Genomic DNA, 22387 nt, shown 5'->3' with positions numbered 1-22387 from the left:
ATATAGAGTTGTTAAAAAGAATATTTAATATAAATTTACATACAAAAATATAGACATTGCTAGAACTAGATAGTATTTTCGTATTATAATTTATGTTCTCTAAATAATTAGATGTAATTTGTTTGATTTATTGAGTGGTATTCTGTGACTGATCATTTGTCATAAAATTTAACCCAGTTTTATAAGAATATAATGTGTTATTTAGTTAGTGTACTAATTTTGAGGTGTTGATTGCAGTAGCAGAGTGGTTAGGGCACTTGACTATCTCACAGAAAGACCTGGGTTCAATTCCTGACAACTCCCAGTCCACTCAGCTGTAAATGAGTACCTGGTTGAAAATACTAGCGACGATAAGGCGGCATGGAAATGAACTGGACACCCTACCACATAATGCTGAGGCGTAGTACAATGAGCTCCTAGCAGCTCATTCCCCTACGTTCAGAAATGAATGTAGGCTTACCTTTACAATACTTATTACATATTTATTGTTTATTTATTGTTTATATCTATAACTGAGGTATATCACCAGGGCCAAGCAAACGCACAATAATCCTAATTTTCTTATTTCTTGATGGTAACTTATTGTAGATGTACCTATATACTGTACACTAAGGCTATTTGGTAAATACATTTTTATATAAAACAGTATGGATGATATATTCGACAATAAATGAATGTTCTTTATGCCTGTTTGACTGTTGTTTTTCATTTTGTTTCGAGCATGTCTATCTAAAGTTCTGTTTTAGGATCCCCCACTCTTTGTAACAGTTTTCTTGTATATCTATCCATATTGATGATCCAATAAAAATATTTGAATAAAAACACTAACCTTTATGTTAATTATACATTTTGAAAGAAACAAATGATATTTTGATTGATGAAAACAAAACCCATGTAAACCACACTATGGAAGTGTACCTACTAGATAAAGAAGAAATGAAGTGAGGACAATTTAAAGAAAAAAACTACGTATTTGTTTTTAAAAACAATATTAATGTGTAAATTTATTTGATTAATTAACCTTTTCTTGGTAATTTAAAAACATACCAAATAGAAATCTTTGAAATTACCATTCTTTTAAATTATGATATTTAAATCCATATTAGATATCTTGCTCATCAGAAAAATGCCCAAAATGATAGCTCCTTAAATTAAGAGGACATTTAAGGGTACATTTCCTACAAACAGCAGTAACTCAAGTGACAGAATAAAAAAATTGTTAATCAACAAATGTACATAGTAACAACAATAATAAAATTAAATGAATAAATAGTAATTTGCCAGTAATACTGATAGAACTAAATTATAATAACAGTACTGATAAATAATTTCATATAAATTAATTGTAGTAAAGTAAGGTTCATGGTACACATTTGTTTTTTAAAAATGAAATAAAATAAAGTTGAAAATGATGATTTGGTTGATGAGCGCTAGAAATGAGTACTAAAATACTCCAAACGACAGCAAATTAAGACAGTTTATTTATTATTTATTTTTTGGAAACATGGTGTACCGTCAATCTTACTTTAGTGTTTAATCGCCATGAAAACCTTATAATTAATTGTAAACGAGAACAAAAATAAAAGTTATAAAGACATAAACATAGCCACATGACATAACATGTCATACCTACACTTGAGGTGGAATTCAGAATACCAAAAAATTGAAATACTGGTGGTGTGTTAAAAAAAAAACAACCAGAGACTAGTAGAACGTCTAATATACACATAATAGGCGTCTCAATAATGCCTCTTAATTTTTTGCCAAAAAATTATTTTTTGTTTTAATAATTTTGGTGAAGAATTTTATGATGATACATTTTATTTTCATATCTTGTGTGGACGGTTGATAATTTGATTTTAGGTTTATGGTTTTGGTTTTAAAATTTTAAATATGTATTTATTACTCATAATATATTATCTATTTTTAAACTACTACTATATAAATGTCTATAAAACAGTGTGATTATAAAATAAGGTGGTAAATAATATTTTTTTTTTACAAAATTAAAGCTGCAGCACCTACTAACCCGTGGTAAAAGATTATATAAAAATGTATAAAATATTTGTCATTTACAATAGAAAATTAATGACTATGATATGCACAGCCTTATATGGAGTTTAACCAACTGCTGTACAGGCGCCATCTTGTTTCCAAACAACCAACCCCTATTTTATTTTGTTAGAACTGAATATACTCTGGATAATTTTCTTTTTTTTCATTTTTTTTTATAAAATATTTGGTGCTAAAATTTGTGCTCATGGAGATTTTTAATGATTGTTAAAAAAATATTTTGTCCTATATATATTTTCATACTGTATATTCATATATTGTTGAATATATATTGTCATATGTATAGTACCAGGGAATTATACATCCCTCATAGCACCAAATATAAATCAAGATTACTGGATTAATCAAGATAACTGCAGTAATCAAGATTACTAGAATACCAGATGTACACCAGATGAAACCCTAGGCCAGGCAACACAAGGGTTAAAAATATTTGATTCCTTCTTTTTAATTTAGAGAACGAAAGGTGATGTATTTTGTTTTTGGCATGGATAAGTAAAGTTCATAAAATCATATGATAGCATAAGACAAACAAGGCTTTACTAGACAATACAGTATATTGGCAGAAATCAAGAATATAATTATTTGACGGGGTATTTCTATGTTCTCTCCAGGTATCGTGATATTTTGTGAAAGCAGAAAATGGGTACAGTACATCATTTTGGAAGTTTTGCTTGCCCAGGTCAGGACCCCCAGTAACCCCTCCCCACATACAAGCCTATGCCATTCCACCACATGTATAGTCCCATGGGATAACTCAAGAAACAACGGTCCAGATGATTTTATCTATCATTATCATTTCCATCATAATCATCAAATTAATAAATGTATCATATTTGAAAATATCCGAGTAATTATACTAATTCTGTACATAATATAAAATTATAAACATTACCTGTACTAACGTTTTGGCATAGATACTAATAACGTATTGTGACACACATTTTCCTACAAAATTATCAACAACCACTTTTCGCCAGTTCTTCCTACTGTAGATTATATTACAATGTATCAAGGCAAACTCTATGATACTCCACTCCATATGCCTCATACAATGTGCTACTGTATTTTCCTACAAAATGATCAACAACCCACGTTTAGCCAGTTCTTCCTACTGTAGATTATATTACATTGTATCAAGGCAAATTCCACGATACACTATTCCATATGCCTCATACGATGCAATACTGTATTATCCTAAAAAAATATTTCCAACACACAGACATATATTTGGACTGTATCAAAGCATTTTCCTAGATACTGAAGAGATACAGTTGGTAGAATGTGTGTAAAAAACTATTCTAATCAGAGGTATATTATTTTAATTTGTGCGCTTTTAAAGAAATTCAAGTCACTCTTGTAGGCACAGCAGGAAAAGGTGTTTGGCTAACTTCTCATGCACTAGTAAAATCTGTTATTCTTATATAACACTCAACGCTCATAAACTACCCGTTGTAAACCTGAATACAAAAGTTAAAATATGTGACAAAATCGGGACTAGTCCGTCTTGTTTTTATTTCTATCAACATTTGGTTCTTGTTCCGTTTGTTTTTTGTTCTCTTTCTTAAGTTCTTGGTACATATTAAAGAGAGTAGCATATTCTGGTTTCAAGTCAGCATATGCCTTAAATTGGTCTGAAAAAATATAAAAAAACAGAAAATATTGATGATTTTAAGAGATTGATATGGCGTAATGGTACGGTAATCAAATTAGTATGCGAGATGCATGGGCTCGATACCTGTCTGTGTCAGTGTTTGTATCTGAGCTTGGTTCCCACTAGGATGCCATGCAAGGACGTAAGCCATAACAAAAGGGAATTACCAATCACAAGCGATGGTTAATCCAACTGCTGCTTGTGATTGGTTAATTCACTTGCGTTGTGGCTTACGCTCTTGCGTTGCGTCTAGTGGAAACCAAGCTTAAGGCAGGTTACTCTTAATCTTATTGCTTCGTATTTCGGATGGGACATAAAGCTGTTGGTTCTGTGTACATATAATTGCATGATAAAGAATTTAAGAATAGGGGATCATCTACAAAGTGTGCTGACTTTCATAGGTATGGTACATGTCTGCCATGGGTGTGTTGATATAATCCCTTACTCTTTTTAAAATTGTACGAATTCCTTTATCATGAAAATTAGTTGTATTTATCAAATTTTCAACTAGCAATTATGAAAACTCTACTAGCACATTGCTAGTTTTCTAGGCGAATTTTAAGCTAATGAAGGTACATTTCTGCTTACCATATGTAATTTGACCAGTTTTGTCTACATCAACTTGATTGAATAACTCCTCAGCCTGTTCATCTGTCATTCTCAACAACTTTTCCATAATCTCTACTAGTTCCTCTTTAGTTATGTAACTATTACCACAAAAACGCTAACAGAATAAAAATATAATTATTAGAAATAAAAAGTAAAAACTTGATTGTTGTATCATTAGCAGAAAACTAGTCACTTTGGACCAGCTCAGATGGGGCTCACCTAAAAGGTTTGAAAAAAAAACTTGGGGATGGACTAGATGATTTGGGGCAGAGTGTATGGGGTGAGCTTATACAGTCAGTATTCTTGACGTCAATTTGCATAACAACAAATTGGTTTAAACAAAAATAGAAACCGGTAATTCTTCGACTGGATCTGATGTGTGAAAAGTGTCATTTTAATTCATACATAATATGGTTTAAAAGAACCCATATTTGAAAATATGTATATATATAATATATGCTAATTCTTATGGCTGTTTTACTTTATCGTTTTGATTTAGCTTTTTGCTTATTTCATTTTGTATCTGATCACTGATACCCACAGCATTGTCATTTTTTCAGTACTTTGCCTTTGGATTTACTCTACACAGTTGATGATACTGAGAGCATTGTGTTTTAAGTTTTTGAATTTTGCTGATGATGCTTTTGTTTTCTTTTGTATTGTATGTATTTTCATTATGCAATGCTGAAATAAAATATATAATATATATACGACTTTCTCAAGTAATCATTATACTCATTTATGCCTTGTGTGTTGCGACAGACACTTTCCACCATTTAATGCTATTTAGTAGCACTAGTAGTGTACAGTACTGTACATCACAATTTTAAACAATTCTTGACATTAAATTTTAATGTGAGAGAGCATTTGTGTGAGTCAATGTGAGCTTACTTCAAATGCCAACGCAAGGGTCTCCTCATCCTCTGCTGGTTTTGCTACCAAACAACTTCCAATAACATATTCCCTGAAATCTATTGTCCCTGAACCATTCTGTTAAAAATAAATAGTACAAACAAATTAATGCAAGCTGGTGGCATCTTCATTGTCTATGTGCTTTAAAAACCTCAAGTACGTCAGTATATAAAGTACAATGAATGGATAAAGAGAGATTATTAGGATTAGGAGGCTGAGAAGATACAATGATATAAGATTTAAGCCAAAAATGCCGAGTCACAAAGGGAATTTGGTAGAAGGTTGGAATGTTCATTTTGTATTACTTTTACTGTATTGCCATTAGCTTGTGGAAAACTTGTTTTTTATTTAGGATAATTTAATCAAATTAATTAACTAGTGCAGATGCATTAATGTTTATTTTTATCCACTTTCTGTGACGGAAAGAAATTTTTTATTCACTCAAATATATATACGCAGGTATGGTCCTACAATTCCTATATAAGGATATTGTATAATGGATTACTCAGATACAAAACCATGCCTCAAACTTGGGTCACACATCTCAGGTCATAGTTCACATGCAAGACCCAGAAAGTCATTGTCACTACAACAAATTATATGTGTAAAGCTGTCTACACTATCAAACTTTATGTGACAAAAAAATGTGATGTGCCCATGTATGGACATGATGATGTCATACCACTATCATATTTGGGCACATCACACTTTTTTTGTCAAACTAGTTTGATAGTGTAGACAGAGTTTAAAACTGCCATGAAAATGCTCCACTGTTTTTAAAATGTTATAATACTTAATAGAACATACCCTATCATACATTGCAAAGACCTCCTCTAAAGCTGGCGATACTGGTAGTTTGAGATATTCTGCAAAATCCTCAATGCTTATGTAACCCTTTGAGTTGGCAATCGCAGCATATTTGGGAAGTTGCTCTTTAATGTCAGTAAACTTCAATCTGTCAAAAAATAAGATCATTTTTTATAAAACCCATAATCAAGGCCTTAAGGCTTGTTCATACCATGTTTATACTATGGGCTATAAGTATAACCAATTTTTTTTTTCAAATTTATTTATTTTTCTGTATATGAAAAATGTATAATTATCTATTATTGTTGTTCATTATCGTTTAATATTTAATATAAATGGGCTTTTACCAATTGGAATAAAACAGCATTTGAAGAGTTAATATCTGCTGCAAGCTATTAACAAGCAATCAAACTTCGATAGATAGATAGATAGATAGATAGATAGATAGATAGATAGATAGATAAATAGATAGATACACCCAACATTATAATTTAATACCCTGCATGTATGTTCATTTGTTGATTAATAACACTTTATCATGAGCATGTATTTAATTTCTCAGCAATAATTATTTGTTACTTTGACCTGTGTAAAAGACATATGGTGACCTTTACTTAGGCACGCCAGCAACTAACACAATGACGAGCTTATAAAATATTATGTTATGTAAGTGAATTTATATAACACACATGTGAAAACACTCATCATAAGTACTGACTACCAATACACATTGTCAATAGATAACAAATAGCATTATCATAAATTATTAAAATACTGTAAACAAAGATATCTAGGTTGCATAAGAGCCAGTGAACCTTTAAGGTCCTGTGGCAGTATCCACCAACCACACTTAAGCATTTCACTTAACTCAATAAATATTTCACTTAAATTGTATTCACTTATGGAGATTTTTTAATTTTAATTTAAGGGTGTTTTCCATACCATATATGTGAATAGTGAATACGGCTATTCTTTCTGCTGCAGAGTGGCAAAACTTGTTTCAAAATATACTAAAAAATATTTTTATCGAGCCTATTTCTGTTAAATTTGTGCTCGCAAACAAACTGTTTATATCAATGGGTGGTCGTCATTCAAAAAATGGTTAAAATTTGCATAAAATATGTTATTTACAGAATCTGAACATGAAGTAATTTTTGCATAAATGTAGTTAATTATTGATTTTGAAATGAACTAATTTGCATAAAATGTAGTAAGTATAGACTTTGACATGAACTATTTTGCATAAAAAGCCACAAAAGGATATTTTAAAATACAAAGATCATCACAATGTAGAAATATATAAAACCAAAACATATTGAATTTCTATACTTTTCACAACTGCAATTTCTATAAGCGATTGTGTTAAATTAATTCACGCAAAATCTTTACAAAAATACAATATTTTTGAAAACTATTCAAAAAACAACCTTAATAAATTAAATTCTTAGTATCATGTTATGTAAGTGAGAACAAACAAAGTTGGGAGTGCAATATGATATATTTAACCACAGATCAACAACAGATAGTGAATTCCGTTTACTGAATACAACCATTGTTAAATTCTAGAGGGAATGGCTGTGGCTTATATAATACATCTTCATTATATACACACAATGAATCATATTCATGTGAAACCAAATTGCTGGAACATTGCCAAAAAAATGAAAAATAAATACAAAACGTGACCTATATTCAATATCAAGGTTCTTTGGCATTATTATTTATTATTATTATTTTCCATGAAAAACAAAATAATTTATTTCATATTGAATTTAAGGATGTATTTTCCCCCAAAACAAGAAAAATAAAATCCATTTTGTAGTTTTGTAAAATTTATTCATGTTTGTCGAAAGAAAAAAAAAAGACCAACTAGAATGTCTAATTATAAATTGTTTGTTTGTAGCACTCATCATTCTCACTCCACAAAAAAGAGTAGAATGAGACAAGAACCCAGAACCATGGAGAAGAATGCTATGTGCAATTATAATCATGTGCAAAACACTCATAAAAGTGAAAAAAAAACTCATATACATCAGAATACTATTTTTTAAAGATAATATTGTCCTCTGAAATTTTTTTTAAATTAAGGTAATTTAATGTCACATTCACTTTCAAAATGTTTAAAAAATGACAATACATCATCTTTATTAGTTAGAAGAAACGTGTAAATGTAGGAACATTCAAAGATTATAATAATTACATATCACATGTTATTGAACTTATATAAACGTTATATAATACAGAAGTTATGTAAGTGAGTTTGTGTCAATATTTGTCTTATGCAAATATTTGCAAAGAACCGAATAGTAGTACTTGGGTCTATTAACTCAAAGATATGACTATGTAGTGTTTTGCTAGGGCACAAAAGTAGTTATTAATAGGAGAGCATCTTTGTTTGTGTAGATATACATTACACTGGGTTTGAGAAAGGACTAACTAAATCATTGTTGTTGATTGTCATTCCATGGGCCTAGGGTTGTCTTTTATATTGGAGGTAGTTCTTATTAATAAATCATTAATACAGCATAATAGTAATGTTTGAACTTTATAGATTCCATCTGGCCTAAAGGTTATATAGAGAGGTTTATACCTCCCTGCACACACATAGAAAGATTTTTTGAGCGTGAAATGTTAAAATTAGTCTGGGGAAAGATGCAATATTTTGTGGTAAGGAGTGACATAAAGAGACTCCACCACCACCAAATATGGTAGTAACATGCCCAAATATGGTAGTGATATGAAATCATCATGTCCATATATGGGCACATAACATTTTTTGTGTTAGTACTTACCCCAACTTCTCTGTTAACTTGTGAAACTCTACAGCTCCTGCCTCCATTGGAAGACCATGTTTTTTGGCTTGTTTCATCAGAAGACAATCTTCAAATGAATGATCAGTAACCGGAAGATTTAAAGACCTACAAAATGAAAATGGTAATTATAATAATCTTGGGTTCAAATCGTGGTTTAGTCACAGTACCAAGATTTTTCTTATCATGGCAAACACCACTACCATATTTGGGATATATAAATAACATGGGTTAGTTCCCCATCATGTGATTGGTCAATAATATGCGAAAAAAAAGGAATTCCCACAACATACCTAGCAATCACACCTCGTACATTTTGTGCATATAGTGCAGGATCTCGCTTCTCCTCCTCGTTTGGTTTATAAACTGGAAGGAATTCTATTTCTAACTTATTATTAAAATTGCACATTGTCAACCACATAGAAGCTAACCTGTAAAAAAAAATGTTTTTCAGTTTTCATGTTTTTCACGATTACTTTCGTAAAGTAAAGTTTTCTGAGAGAGAATATCTACTGGACTTTGAACACTGTACTAATAATATCACACAGTACTGTATACTAATGTATTTATCTAATAATAAAAATATTAATTTCTCACAGAATTTACAACTGTTAGTTTTATAACTTACAATGTGTACAATCAATTGGATCTGAACTTGTTTCATTGAAAGATTGGATGTTGACCTCTAAGGTCAACATTTGATCTAAGGTCAACATTTGACCAACTGTTTATTTAAAATATAAAGTTAGTGTGCATTTGTGGGAGAGTAAACATCTAAAGGCAAACATGATCAAATGTAGGACATGTTAATATTAAATGTTGCCCTTGAGTACTTGGCAAGGAGCAACTTGCACCTGCTATGCAAATAAGGCAAGTGTAACATAGAACCTTCATAACAACTTCGTAAACTTCCCAAGTTTCGTGATATTTTTATAGATTTCTCATCTCCCGCTAAAGGTACAATTCAGTGCATACATTCATTTAGGTGTTACTATAACTAGGTCTGTTTCGGCAAACACACAACATATGTCATGCTTGATGAGCTCCTGACATTAAATATTGATTACCATGCTGATGCCAAATATCTTAATGTTTGGATGTATTTAAAGAAATCATAGCATCACCTATGGTTTGGAGTGCTTTCATGAAGTCTCTCAATATTATGTATTTATCCAATTTGAGACCTTTGCTAAAGAATACAATGTCACTTACACCTGTGGTCCCTTGTATGCCCACGTCACAGTGTCTGTGTTGTAGTGTAGAACGACAGGTTGCACTGGCAAACCAGGATTAAATGCTCCTGTAATACAGTATATAGCATTTATTAAATGAATTATAGTATAATAATAGTTTAATTTATATTAGTTTATATCATTATTAAATTAATTATACTGTAGGCCTAGTATATTTAGAATCAATTGGGAACTCCCTTATTCTGGGGGGGGGGGGAGGAGGAGAAGTCCCCTATAAAGGGGAAACTTTCCTGTGGAACAAATAAGTATTAATGCTTTGTTTTATTGAATTAAACTTTTTTTAAATAAAATATAAAGAGAAATGGATCAATACTGATAGACCTGGATGAGAAAATGAACGTATTTTCAATAAGCATATGAGTGATAAAACAACTTTTTTAAACAATTTTTACCTTGTTTAAAATTAATCAGACATGTTTTATTCGTACATGTCCCTTCTGGAAACATAAGAAGCTGTGGCCAAGGGCTGTTGGGTTGCACTCGCCTATTTATTTCGTAACTCGCATTATGCCGTGAATTTGACTGTTTTCTTGACACAAATACCGGCTGTAATAAGTTTACTAAAGCTGTGTGAAAATAATAAGATGTTTTACTTATTTAGCCACATTATACGAACAGCAACAATACATTTTTCGATGAGCTAACTAGGAAATATGTGATCGTTGTGTTTGAAAGTGAATCAACAGTATCTAGACTTCATGTATAAAACAGTATAATCTCTATTAAGGGGACACTTTCAGGACCCCACAAAGTGTCCCCTGAATAAGGGTTCAACAAATAATGTTATAAAACTATATTGGCCTTTGTTCTTTTAAGACAAAATAGGAAAACTATGGCCAGTGGAAAACCCTATCAAGGGGACATTTAGGGGACTCATTAATTAAAGACAAAAATTTGATTAAGCAACCTTGTGAAATATAACTTACTTCCAGCCAACGGCGCTTTTCCATTCTCCTCGCGCGACACAGAGTTGGTGTGAGGTAGACCCAATACAAACATGATAAGAATATCAAAAAAAGCGGTATGAGGAGAAATAACACAAATAGGTGCTTCGTCACGACTTGCCCTTTGACCTTTCACTGAAACATAGTGAAAGCCCATGATAAAAAATTGAAAGCGTCCAATAAGCCAGGTGGGATACAACAGCATTCTGCAATGAAGGCAGGAAGAAAAAAAATGCAAAATTGGGAGGATTATAAGGAGCTTTGACTCACGAACTATGACCTATGACCTACTAGGTCATGTCAATTCATTGTGCCCATCTTGATGGCTTCTAGTAATTCATAATCTGAATATGAGGCGCTCTTTACCAAAATAGTCTCAAAGCGCTTGAAGTATAAAAGAATAAAAAAAAGACCAGGGAATGACCGACATCACATCAATTGACCTGACCTTGCCTTTCTAGGACAGGTCGTAGATCATGAAACAGGTCGTAGATCATGAAAAATCAAAAGCTCCATATTTTAGATTTAAAGCAGGGAGAAGAGCAAACAATTTGCATTCAAATTTAATTTTTAAAGTTAAGGAATCTCAAGTTAGATTTTTCTTAAAGAATTTTATATTTCGTAGCATTATATTAGTTTAATATCATGAATGTATATGTGCTATTTAAAAAAAAAGGTTTTATTTGTTATACAAAGTATAAAAATGGAGGTTGAAAAAAAATTGTTTTAATGATTCATTAATCGTAAATAAATGTTCAATATTTTCACTTTTTTTTTCTTGAAGTTAAGGGAACATTGTGAAGCAACAATGACACAATTCAAGCTTGCTATTCTTAATGTGAACATGCATTTAGGGACCAAGTCAAAATTATTCTACTACAGTTACTGCAGTAATTACGTTTTGTACTGCAATATAAAGGTTAGAGTCATCAGTCATTGCATTATATAATACACTGTGTATGATTTTTACCAAAAAAAAAGAAGATAAAATTAAATTAACGAGTATGAAATATTACCTCCAGTAGAATAATTTTGACATGGACAAAACAAGTACATCTGGGAATGCATTATTAAAATGATTAAAACAAAAACAAAATGCAAACAAAGTTAATTTATCTACTCATTATAATTATGATAAATAAATGCAAAATGTATTTTTTTTAACAATTCAATATTTTATTTTATTTCAAAATCCAAATTCAGCAAAATTGATTTACCAATAACAAGAGCGTTAACATACAAACACATTATATTCCTTTAGTAATTTGACTAAAGCTCTGTCTACACTATCAAACTAGTTTGACAAAAAAATTGCGATGTGCCCAAATATAGTGGTGATATTCCTAAATATGGTAGTGATATGACATCATCAATGATCATGTCCATATATGGGCACATCACATTTTTTTGTCACATATAGTTTGATAATGTAGACATTAGAGCTTTACTGTAGGTATGTATGAAGGAGTGGTATTGGCTAAAGCTCTGTCCACACTATCAAACTTAATTTGACAAAAATATGTGATGTGCCCAAATATGGTAGTGATATGACATCATCATGTCCATACAGTATATGGGCACATCGCATTTGTTTTGTCACATAAAGTTTGATAAAGTGTAGATAGAGCTTAAAAGAAGTTTGATGTCTATGCCAAGCCAGTTCTTACCTCCTCCAGCCTTGCAAGGGTTCTTTAACAAGTTGTTCCTCTGTAAGGCCTGCTAGTGCAATTCTGCAAAGAAGATACACTATTGGAAAAAATGCCAGGCCCAATATCAACCGTAACGGAACGACCGTTACCGACATTACAGCAATCTGAAATAGAAACAATAACACTCAATTAAAATTTACGACGAATACAATATCAATATTAAAGTTTATATATTTTATATTCTTTGAAAAAATAATTTTTAAATAATTATAGTTATTAACTTTAACCAAAAATTGGATTAGAAAATAAAAGTAGCATAAATAAAAAGTCATACTACTTTAAATTTTATTCAGTTTATTTTCTCTTTTTGCAAGTGAAAATCATTAATTTTGTTCAACTGCAGTTAAAAGTTACAAAAGTTTGATTTTATTTGTCTTTATTTTTTATGTTTTGGATACAAAAAGAATATATTAGTAACTACCGGAGTAGGAAAAAAAATTAAAGAAATCATCTGACTAGAAAAAAATGACATCATTAATCATAAACGTTTTATTTGTGTGGTTTGGCAAGCAGCCCACTCCACCTCCTATCCATGGTGAAGCAATATCATTGACATAATATATTATTAACAGTAGTATTTTATGGGCGAGTTGGGAAAAGAGGGCACCTTTCGCATGTTATGGGTATATTGATATACTACAGTGCATGTAAAGGTCTTCTTTTAACTTAAAAAAAAACCTAGCCTAGAATTAGAAAGTAGGCCACTGACCTTCATTCACCAACAAAACTTTTCACTATCTCTAATCTATCGCAATCTTTTAACTTTTTCAACATGAATACAGACAGGACACACATTTTATTGACTGTACTGTTAACTCAATTAATCAATAACAAAGTAATTAATGATTAATATCAAATAAATTTGGTGTCTTTATACTTACTCTAATCTTGTCTAATGTAGTCAAATTCAAGTGATGAACGAACGGATTGCGAACTGTAGGCTCCAGTAACGATGAGGCTCGTCGCAGCAGGCGACGCCTTTTCTTAACCACCGTCTCGGACATGGGCCTAGAATTCATCTTGACGATCGACTCAAATTGAAGATATTTTCATCTATTTTACACCTTCTCATACTTTACCATAAACCACTCCGTTCCTCTCCACCAAATGATATGCAATCACTTCATTTTAACTTTAGTTTACGATAATACACCCTCCTCGATCCTTCGTCAAAATGTTCTTATTATATAACTTGTTTATTTAATTTGCAGACTACATCAAATATAGAGGGCGGCATACGATTTTCGTGATTTATTTTATTGAGCGACACCAAACTTTTTACCGTCTAAATATTCGTCATTGTATGAAACGCCTGGATAGATACAATGTATTTTACAATAAAGAATATACATGTACTGGACTAATTTATTTTCTTTTAAACTAAATCTTTGCTTAAAATGTGAAATAACAGTTGAATTACATAATAATGGTTTACCATTATATGCCAAAAAATCCATAATTATTGATCAGTTCTCAGAGAGATCCCTCGATTGAAAATTGTAGTAATATTTTACACATTTTAAAAACGTTACTACCCAAAAACACATTGTCAATAAACAAAAAATGTCTACCTAATAGAATAACAATTATTGTGATTAATTTCAATTAATAACTTAGCGTTAACTTATCCCATATTAGTCACTTCACTTTCAAATGCCTATGGCTCTTGTGTCATCCAGAATCGCACTATAAATCCTAGACAAACTGAAGACCTCGATTTTAATCCTCTCTCTTTTTTTTTTCAATTTGGCACTTAATTCTCCTATAAACCGCTTCCCTTTTTGTTTTGCATATTTTATTTAATGATGAAATGAATTACAAAAGAAAAAAAACACGCCGTCACACAATGCCAGTTTTCTACAGTTCGGTAACAAAGGTGTAGCTTATAACTTTGGAAACAATTGGCCGGGGAATGCATTCTATATGGATTTGTAAGGGTATAGAGGCTATATAGAGTTTACCAAACTATTCTACTTGATTCAGTGATAACATACAGCATCGATCGAGAGCGAGAATAAAATATATTTTAGAAAGATCGAGTTCTGCTTTGTCGCGTTCATGCTTCGGGTCGAGTATCTATAGCTGATAATATCAATTGCAAGATGGATATTAGTTATTCTAAAATATAGTTTAAGTGTTTAAATTATTAGATATCTTCCTGTTCTTAACTGACTCATCATCACTGACCACTGGACTGTCTGAATTAACGTCTTGCAAGAAAGATATCGCCATCCTGCAGAATACAGTTCAGATTTGGGATCGTGTGGAACTGCCATTTTAGAGAGTGTATACAGTCTGTTCCGATCGCAGTCTAGTGCCAGAAGAGAGAACATCACTGTACTAAATCGATTTTAATCGTGAAGAGAGAACGGAATTTCACTTATCCTGGAACATAAGTCTACTACAATCTCTGATAGTGAAAACACTGTAGTGAAGGGAGAAATTGATTGAATCGTGCCAGAGGACAGCAATCTAGATTGAATGAGGAGGACAGCAATCTAAATAGATTGAATCGTGAAGAGGACAGCAATCTAAATAGATTGAATGAGGAGGACAGCAATCTAAATAGATTAAATCGTGAAGAGGACAGTAATCTAAATAGATTGAATCGTGAAGAGGACAGTAATCTAAATAGATTGAATCGTGAAGAGGATATCAATCTAAATCGATTGAATGAGGAGGACAGCAATCTAAATCGATTGAATCGTGAAGAGACAGCAATCTAAATTGATTGAATCGTGAAGAGGACAGAAATCTAAATTACGCCTATAGATTGAATCGTGAAGAGACAGCAATCTAAATTACGCCTATAGATTGAATCGTGAAGAGACAGCAATCTAAATTGATTGAATCGTAAAGAGGACAGCAATCTAAATTACGCCTATAGATTGAATCGTGAAGAGACAGCAATCTAAATTGATTGAATCGTGAAGAGACAGCAATCTAAATTACGCCTATAGATTGAATCGTGAAGAGACAGCAATCTAAATTGATTGAATCGTAAAGAGGACAGCAATCTAAATTACGCCTATAGATTGAATCGTGAAGAGACAGCAATCTAAATTGATTGAATCGTCAAGAGACAGCAATCTAAATTACGCCTATAGATTGAATCGTGAAGAGACAGCAATCTAAATTGATTGAATCGTGAAGAGACAGCAATCTAAATTATAAATTGAATCGTGAAGAGACAGCAATCTAAATTACGCCTATAGATTGAATCGTGAAGAGACAGCAATCTAAATCGATTGAATCGTGAAGAGACAGCAATCTAAATTACGCCTATAGATTGAATCGTGAAGAGACAGCAATCTAAATCGATTGAATCGTGAAGAGGACAGCAATCTAAATCGATTGAATCGTGAAGAGACAGCAATCTAAATCGATTGAATCGTGAAGAGGACAGCAATCTAGATTGAATCGTGAAGAGGACAGCAAACTAAATTGATTGAATCGTAAAGAGGACAGCAATCTAAATAGATTGAATCGTGAAGAGACAGCAATCTAAATAGATTAATTGAATTATGAAATTTCAATAGGTAATATTCTATCAATTGAATCGTGACGAAAACAATGCCTAGTTTAAAGTTGTATTGAATTGTGAAGCAACAGCTAAATAGATTGACATATTAATGATGAATAATTGTTGAATACGTCACAATAAAAGGTTTTGAAGCGTAGGTATAATAGGCCTCTAATTGTATATTTTCAGAGAAGACTTTTCTTTTTGATGTAGGCCTCTACGTTCTGTTTGCATTTGTGTTTGTGCAGGATTTCTTGCCAGGAAAATGTTGCATTATCAAAGGCCAATTTACACAGACGAGCGGTAACGGTAATACAAAAATATAGAATCTATGTTGGACCTACGCGGTTTCCCGCTTACCGTTACAGCTCGTCTGTGTAAATTGGCTTTTAGGCGGAAGTGTATTATATAACAGAATTATTGATCCGGAGACTGGCCTAGATCATTACTGTATTATGTAAGTATCGTCTCCTTCCTACCATCAGATAACCAAGTGAGTGCAATACGAGTTCAGCGCAAAGGAGATAGTAACGTACCACAAACGCACCATGGCTTTTGTTAACGAAAACAACAATGGTGGTTTCTTCAAGAAACACTGGTCTATTCTGGTCCTTGTTGCGGTATTTTGTAATTTTTTGTGTTTATCTGGAGTTTTATTTAACTATAACCTGTTGTACATCGAGATAATGCATTCTTTTAACTCAACAAGCACGCAGGCTGGTAAGTAATATTCGTTATAAATCCTATAGGCTAAAAGTAAACTCATAATGTGAACGCCCGGATGCGCAATCATGATGTTATCATTTCAGTATAATATTATTTCATGGTACGTCCCAGATTATGATGACGTTTCGACGGGATTTTTTTTATTAGGGCTCATCGGCTCTCATATGGAAATTAGGGATAGAACCCCCAGTACCGATGGCTGATGATGCTGGCGCGGGGAAATAGGTCACCGCAAGGCTTGGTGTCTTGGTCACCCTTCTTTCCCATCAGTATAAGAGAGAAAATGTATAGGCTTAGGGAGGCCAGCAGCATAATTAATATTCTATAACTTATAGGGCCTAAGCAATAAGTTTTAATAAACCCAATATCGTTTGCATGGCGTCTTAAGCGTGGTTCCCACAAGAGACGCAACGCAAGGACGCGCGCAACGCAAGAGACTTTACATGACATGTATGTTACACATGTGATGCTGTATGCCTATTACCGCATTTACTGGGGCGTAAATATGAGGGGTACAGCCATGAGAATCGGGGTATACGTCAGTACACGTGCGTACTCGCGCAAATGGACGCAATGTGACGTCACAAAGCAAACAAATAATGTAATTAATGAATTGTCAGTGTATCTATATTTGTTTTATTTCAGGTATACCTGGTGCTTTATCGTTTACGTTCAACAGCTTTACCTCGCCCATCGTGACCGTTCTATACCAGATACTGGGGCACCGGATAACGGTTGTACTGGGAGTGTCACTATGCTGTGCAGGCCTCTTATCATCGTCTTTTGTACAACATATTGCCGTGTTATACATCACTTATGGCTTTATGTTCGGTGTAGGCTTCAACGCATGCAATTTGACATGCACCGATATGATATTGAGGGTTTTTGACAAGCGGAATGCCACTAGAGCAACGTGTACGGCTCTTTGTGCCATAAGCGTAGGTACGTAAAAATGCGTTGCACGTACATACATCCAAGCTTAGCATGCAGCGTAAGGACGTTGACCAATGACAAGCGACAGTTCGGATAATCCATCAACTTCTTACGTTGCGCTTACACGTCTCTAATAGGAACCAAGTCAAAAATATAAATGACCGTTCTCTCAATATATTTTCTCTGCTTTGCATGGCATCTGTCGTCTGATATTCAATAACATACCATTGGTACCGCTAAAATTTACTTTTATTTAATAATCAATCAAATTAGTCTAAAGCACATGTATGCTTAAGGCCAATTTACACAGACGAGCGATAACGGTAATAACAATGATAGATACAGATTCTACGTGGGACAAACTTAAGCTTTGTTCACACTAGGAAGCAACGTAACGACGTAGACGCAACGCAAGCGAGTTGACCAATGACAAGCTTCAGTTCGAATAATCATCGCATGTGATTGGTCAAATCCATGACGTTGCGTTACGTCGTTGTGTTGCGTCTCTAGTGGGAACCACGCATAAGCGGTTTTCCGACTACCGTTACCGCTCGTCTGTATAAATTGGCCTTTATAAACAACACTTACAACCCTATTGTTCACCTTCGGGACTCAAACAATTGCCCCAAAGTAGAAAAAAAGCAGAGAAAACATATTCATACTGTTACTCTTGTGAGTATGACTATTAATTTGAAAAGTGCAATTTCTTTTCCCGAAAGCACCGAAACGTTTCTTCATTTAAGTTACGTTCACACGGAGTTAGTTCGAATTCTGATTTAGTTTTTAAGGATAGAGCCGCCGTTTACACAACGCATTCCGGATTTCCGTACAAAAAACGAACACTACATAGTTTACAAGCGTGATTCTAAAACGTAATGTAGAGTTTTTTCCGGACCCGAACTCATTGTAAACGTAGCTTTCTTATTCGTTTCAGGTTTTCTGATGTCACCAGGCATCGAATGGCTGTATGAAACGTATTCATGGCGTGTTTCCTTTAGGATACTCAGCGTTATACTGGCCTGTGTCGGCTATTCCTCAGCTCTAGTTATGATGGACATTAAATCCAAGAAGAAGAAATCCAGGGAGAGGAAACCCGAACAATCTAGTCAAAAAACAGTTAGCATAGCAAAGTATGGCTTTCTTCTAAGAAGAAGAGGTTATAGTTTTGGTTTACTAGGATGTGTTTTTACAGCCATTACAACTACATTTACTTTTATTAGTATGGTAAGTTGTTAGGTCTGTATAACCCATGAAAGTTTCAAAAAAATTAAATAGAATTCTCGATCGTAGGATCGAAATAGATTCCAGAAATTTCACATAATGGTATAAACATTTTAGAAAGGAACCATCACCGCAGAAAGTTTTTTCTTAATAATTAAACAATTGGAGTGACGCAATGAGATATTCATTTTACGCTGAATCTTGGCTAGAGGTCCGGTGGTCCAGCGATATTTACACGACGGCGGTGCATCAGACAAGTCAAACTTAAGCTTGGTTCCTACTAGGACGCAACACAAGGACGTAACGCAACGCGCAGCGATTTGACCAATCACAAGCGATGGATTAATCGATCAGTCGCGTGTGATTGGTCGACTCGCTTGCGTTGCATCTCTGTGGGAACCAAGCTTTAGTTCTAAGACAGCTGTCGTTTACCGGACCTTTGGTACATTTAGTTGCTTTATCATGATTTAATAAGAAGGTTTTTTTCATGTTTTAGGGTAACTTCTTATTGGAAAATGGAATGGACATTTCGTCAATATCTTTTATCATATTTCTGATGGGCGTAGGGGACCTTGTCGGACGTATCGTAGCTGCCATATTCTCGGATAGATTACCGATATCACGGATATGCCAGCATGCTTTGAGTAGCCTTCTTACGGCGCTGCCTACTATCTGCTTACCGTTCATAGGCTCCCATACTGGTCAAACCGTAGCTTTTATAGGTAGGCTTAATAAGGTTTATCGCAAATGGCTTGAATTCGCGAGGAACGTCATTTCACAATACATGATGGGAAGGGTTTGGGAGCAATAACGTCACGACGCGTACGTACAAACAACAAATCACGTACGTTCGCGTCATGACGTTTTTGCTCCCAAACCCTTCCCATCATGTATTGTGAAATGACGTTCGCACGTTATTTGCGATATATTTCATAATTTTCAATATTATTTTAGTTCGTTTGCACGCCGATATGAAAACCATAGAGCCTTATCATCTGCGCATGCCTAGAAGTAATTCTTTGTTGCGGTAATAGGCCTACTCGCGACAATGCCGAATTTAAATTCTGGAGAAACGCTCAGTTGCTTCGACAATTGGAAATGAGTAGGACGTCTGCTTACAGACTAATACAAGTTACAAAGAAAAGATAAAAAAAATAGTATTTTAGGCCCCATTTCAAAATCCTAGATCGGCCACTGGACGTCAACATGTCATGTACTTCTTTATCCCCTACCATTCTGTTTATACGGTTTTAACATTTTGTACCGTTTCTTCTGTTATAGTGATGAGTCTTCCACGTAGTTTATTGATTGTTCTGATGCCCTCTATCGCCATGGAACTAGCAACAGACAACACAACGTCGGAGTCGATGGCCGTTAGCTACTTGGCGTTTGGCATTGGCGCGTTTACCACTCCATACCTAACAGGTAAATGTAATGCCAACTCTCTAGAATTATTTCATTTTAAATTAATTCAGTCATTGAAATAAAAGAAGATATAAAAAAGAAATGTTTCTTAAAAGAAACGCCGCTCATCTTACGATAAATACCGTCTGCATGCATCTCAATATTTATCAGCAAATGTTTTCATAGACGTGCTTTGGGGTGTGCGCATGCCCATTCCGAGTTTCCAAATACCCATTTTTCAGCATTAGTAAACTATAAGCTTCCACATGGTAACGGTTTCCTAATGCTTCCCAGCAGAGAGTGGATCGCAGTGGAAACTAGGTCCACAAACAATATCAATTTATACTTATCGCGGAACTAACACACGTTCTTCACGCACGACACATTTTCAACTTAAATTATAAAGCGCTCATTTGGAGGGTACACGGTCTATTTTACGTCCATTTCGGTGTGTCTCCCAATTCCAACGCAAGACCCCTTTAACCACCCAGAGGTGGTGTGGGGAGGGGACGTAGGCCTACGCACGACCCGTTGGACCCAATATACAAGTAAGGTAACTCGATGTTATTTTCTATCTTATTGCAGACTTGATATACGAAATAACTGGTTCATATGACATACCCTGGTTCATCTGTACAGGGTTGTATGTACTAGCAGCAGGGTTTATGCTGCTTGCTGACAGAGCTAGAAAACAAAACTTGATGACGGATGCGAGACAATATAATTTGGTGCATAAAGACACAATCGAATACAAAGATACACAGATTAAATCGAACCAGATTGAAAACAGGACACATACGGCAATCTAGACAGTTTTAATTCGATTTTAAAATTTATAAATAGCGAAAAAGTGTAAAATAAAAGCCTATATTTTGCTTTAAATAAATTGTATTTTTGCTTTTTTTATCATCATCTATCCTCCTGTGATGTCATCTATACTCCTGTGATGTCATCTATCCTCCTGTGATGTCATCTATCCTTAAATGATGTCATCTATCCTTCTGTGATGTCATCTATCCTCCTGTGATGTCATCTATCCTCAATGATGTCTTCTATCCTCAATGATGCCATCTATCCTCCTGTGATGCCATCTATCCTCTTGTGATGCCATCTATCCTTAAATGATGTCATCTATCCTCTTGTGATGTCATCTATCCTCCTGTGATGTCATCTATCAAGGTATAATGTGACCATGAGTTTTATTAAATATTTATGCAAAATTAAATATTTATGTAACATTTGATGTACATCTGCCGAATCATTTAACATTATGTAATTCCAGTTATCGCTCGTTGTAGCAAAAAAGGATGATTAGACGCGGTTTCAAGTGAACCCTGACGTACGCACACACGATGACGTCACTGCCATTTCATAAACGTTAAGATTAATATCTTGTACCTCAAGCGGTCGTGTCTCTTCGATTCTTGTCCGTGTAGTTAGATGAGATTCCATTCAATCATTTTTCTTTTTTTTTTTGTAACCGGGATAAATTATATAAATTGATGATCAGTCAAATTAAAAAATAACAGCGTATTCGAGAATTGTTCGCGAACATCACTCGATAAATACACGCGAGTATACTTGCGTCATGATGAATATATTGAAAAGTTATCCACGTTCACACTAAGTGCTGACTTGGTCAGGTAAGTTATCCACGTTCACACTAAGTGCTGACTTGGTCAGGTAAGTTATCCACGTTCACACTAGTGCTGACTTGGTCAGGTAAGTTAGCCATGTTCACACTAAGCGCTAACTTGGTCCGGTATCAGAGAAATCTCTGGGACCTCCAAGTTAAAAATAAAGGTCCGT

The 22387-nt window shown here is 33.8% G+C and overlaps 3 protein-coding genes across 6 annotated transcripts in view; 2 read left to right on the top strand and 1 right to left on the bottom strand.

Moving 5' to 3' along the window:
- LOC144850735 (large ribosomal subunit protein bL17m-like) overlaps positions 1-22387 on the top strand; it is a 65584-nt gene that overhangs the window by 17852 nt on the left and 25345 nt on the right. The window lies entirely within an intron of this gene.
- Positions 420-13924, bottom strand: LOC144850717 (lysophosphatidylcholine acyltransferase 2-like). Its single transcript, XM_078708114.1, has 11 exons — positions 13653-13924; positions 12730-12875; positions 11045-11268; positions 10511-10684; positions 10078-10165; positions 9159-9296; positions 8848-8973; positions 6056-6203; positions 5228-5326; positions 4316-4451; positions 420-3707 (listed from the first exon to the last, which is right to left on the bottom strand). The coding sequence occupies exons 1-11, from the start codon at positions 13788-13790 to the stop codon at positions 3571-3573; spliced, it is 1554 nt and encodes a 517-aa protein (XP_078564240.1). The 5' UTR covers positions 13791-13924; the 3' UTR covers positions 420-3570.
- LOC144850725 (monocarboxylate transporter 13-like) lies at positions 16307-21441 on the top strand. 3 transcript variants are annotated; one of them, XM_078708125.1, is made up of 7 exons: positions 16307-16452; positions 16780-17014; positions 17666-17962; positions 18888-19177; positions 19671-19896; positions 20456-20599; positions 21164-21441. In XM_078708125.1, exons 2-7 carry the CDS (start codon positions 16843-16845, stop codon positions 21385-21387), a joined length of 1353 nt encoding a protein of 450 aa, XP_078564251.1. In that variant the 5' UTR covers positions 16307-16452; positions 16780-16842; the 3' UTR covers positions 21388-21441. The 3 variants fall into 3 exon arrangements, with proteins under 3 accessions (XP_078564251.1, XP_078564250.1, XP_078564252.1); XM_078708124.1 differs by lacking the exon at positions 16307-16452 and having other exon boundaries at positions 16718-17014; XM_078708126.1 differs by lacking the exons at positions 16307-16452; positions 17666-17962 and having other exon boundaries at positions 16718-17014.

This window comes from Antedon bifida, chromosome 8 (genome assembly GCF_963402885.1).
Source record: "Antedon bifida chromosome 8, ecAntBifi1.1, whole genome shotgun sequence".
NCBI lineage: Eukaryota > Metazoa > Echinodermata > Crinoidea > Comatulida > Antedonidae > Antedon > Antedon bifida.
This window is presented reverse-complemented; position numbering and strand designations above follow the sequence as displayed.

What these genes read in the sequence shown, in the direction of transcription:
- LOC144850717 (XM_078708114.1), bottom strand. Translation starts at nt 13,790, where the DNA reads ATGAATTCTAGGCCCATGTCCGAGACGGTGGTTAAGAAAAGGCGTCGC. An exon ending in AAAAGCGCCGTTGGCTGGAA is followed by an intron (nt 10,685 to 11,044) that starts GTAAGTTATATT and finishes ATTTTCACACAG; the next exon opens with CTTTAGTAAACTTATTACAG. An exon ending in AAGTTAACAGAGAAGTTGGG is followed by an intron (nt 6,204 to 8,847) that starts GTAAGTACTAAC and finishes ATTTTTTGACAG; the next exon opens with ATTGAAGTTTACTGACATTA.
- LOC144850725 (XM_078708125.1), top strand. Translation starts at nt 16,843, where the DNA reads ATGGCTTTTGTTAACGAAAACAACAATGGTGGTTTCTTCAAGAAACAC. An exon ending in CATTTACTTTTATTAGTATG is followed by an intron (nt 19,178 to 19,670) that starts GTAAGTTGTTAG and finishes TTCATGTTTTAG; the next exon opens with GGTAACTTCTTATTGGAAAA. An exon ending in TCAAACCGTAGCTTTTATAG is followed by an intron (nt 19,897 to 20,455) that starts GTAGGCTTAATA and finishes CTTCTGTTATAG; the next exon opens with TGATGAGTCTTCCACGTAGT.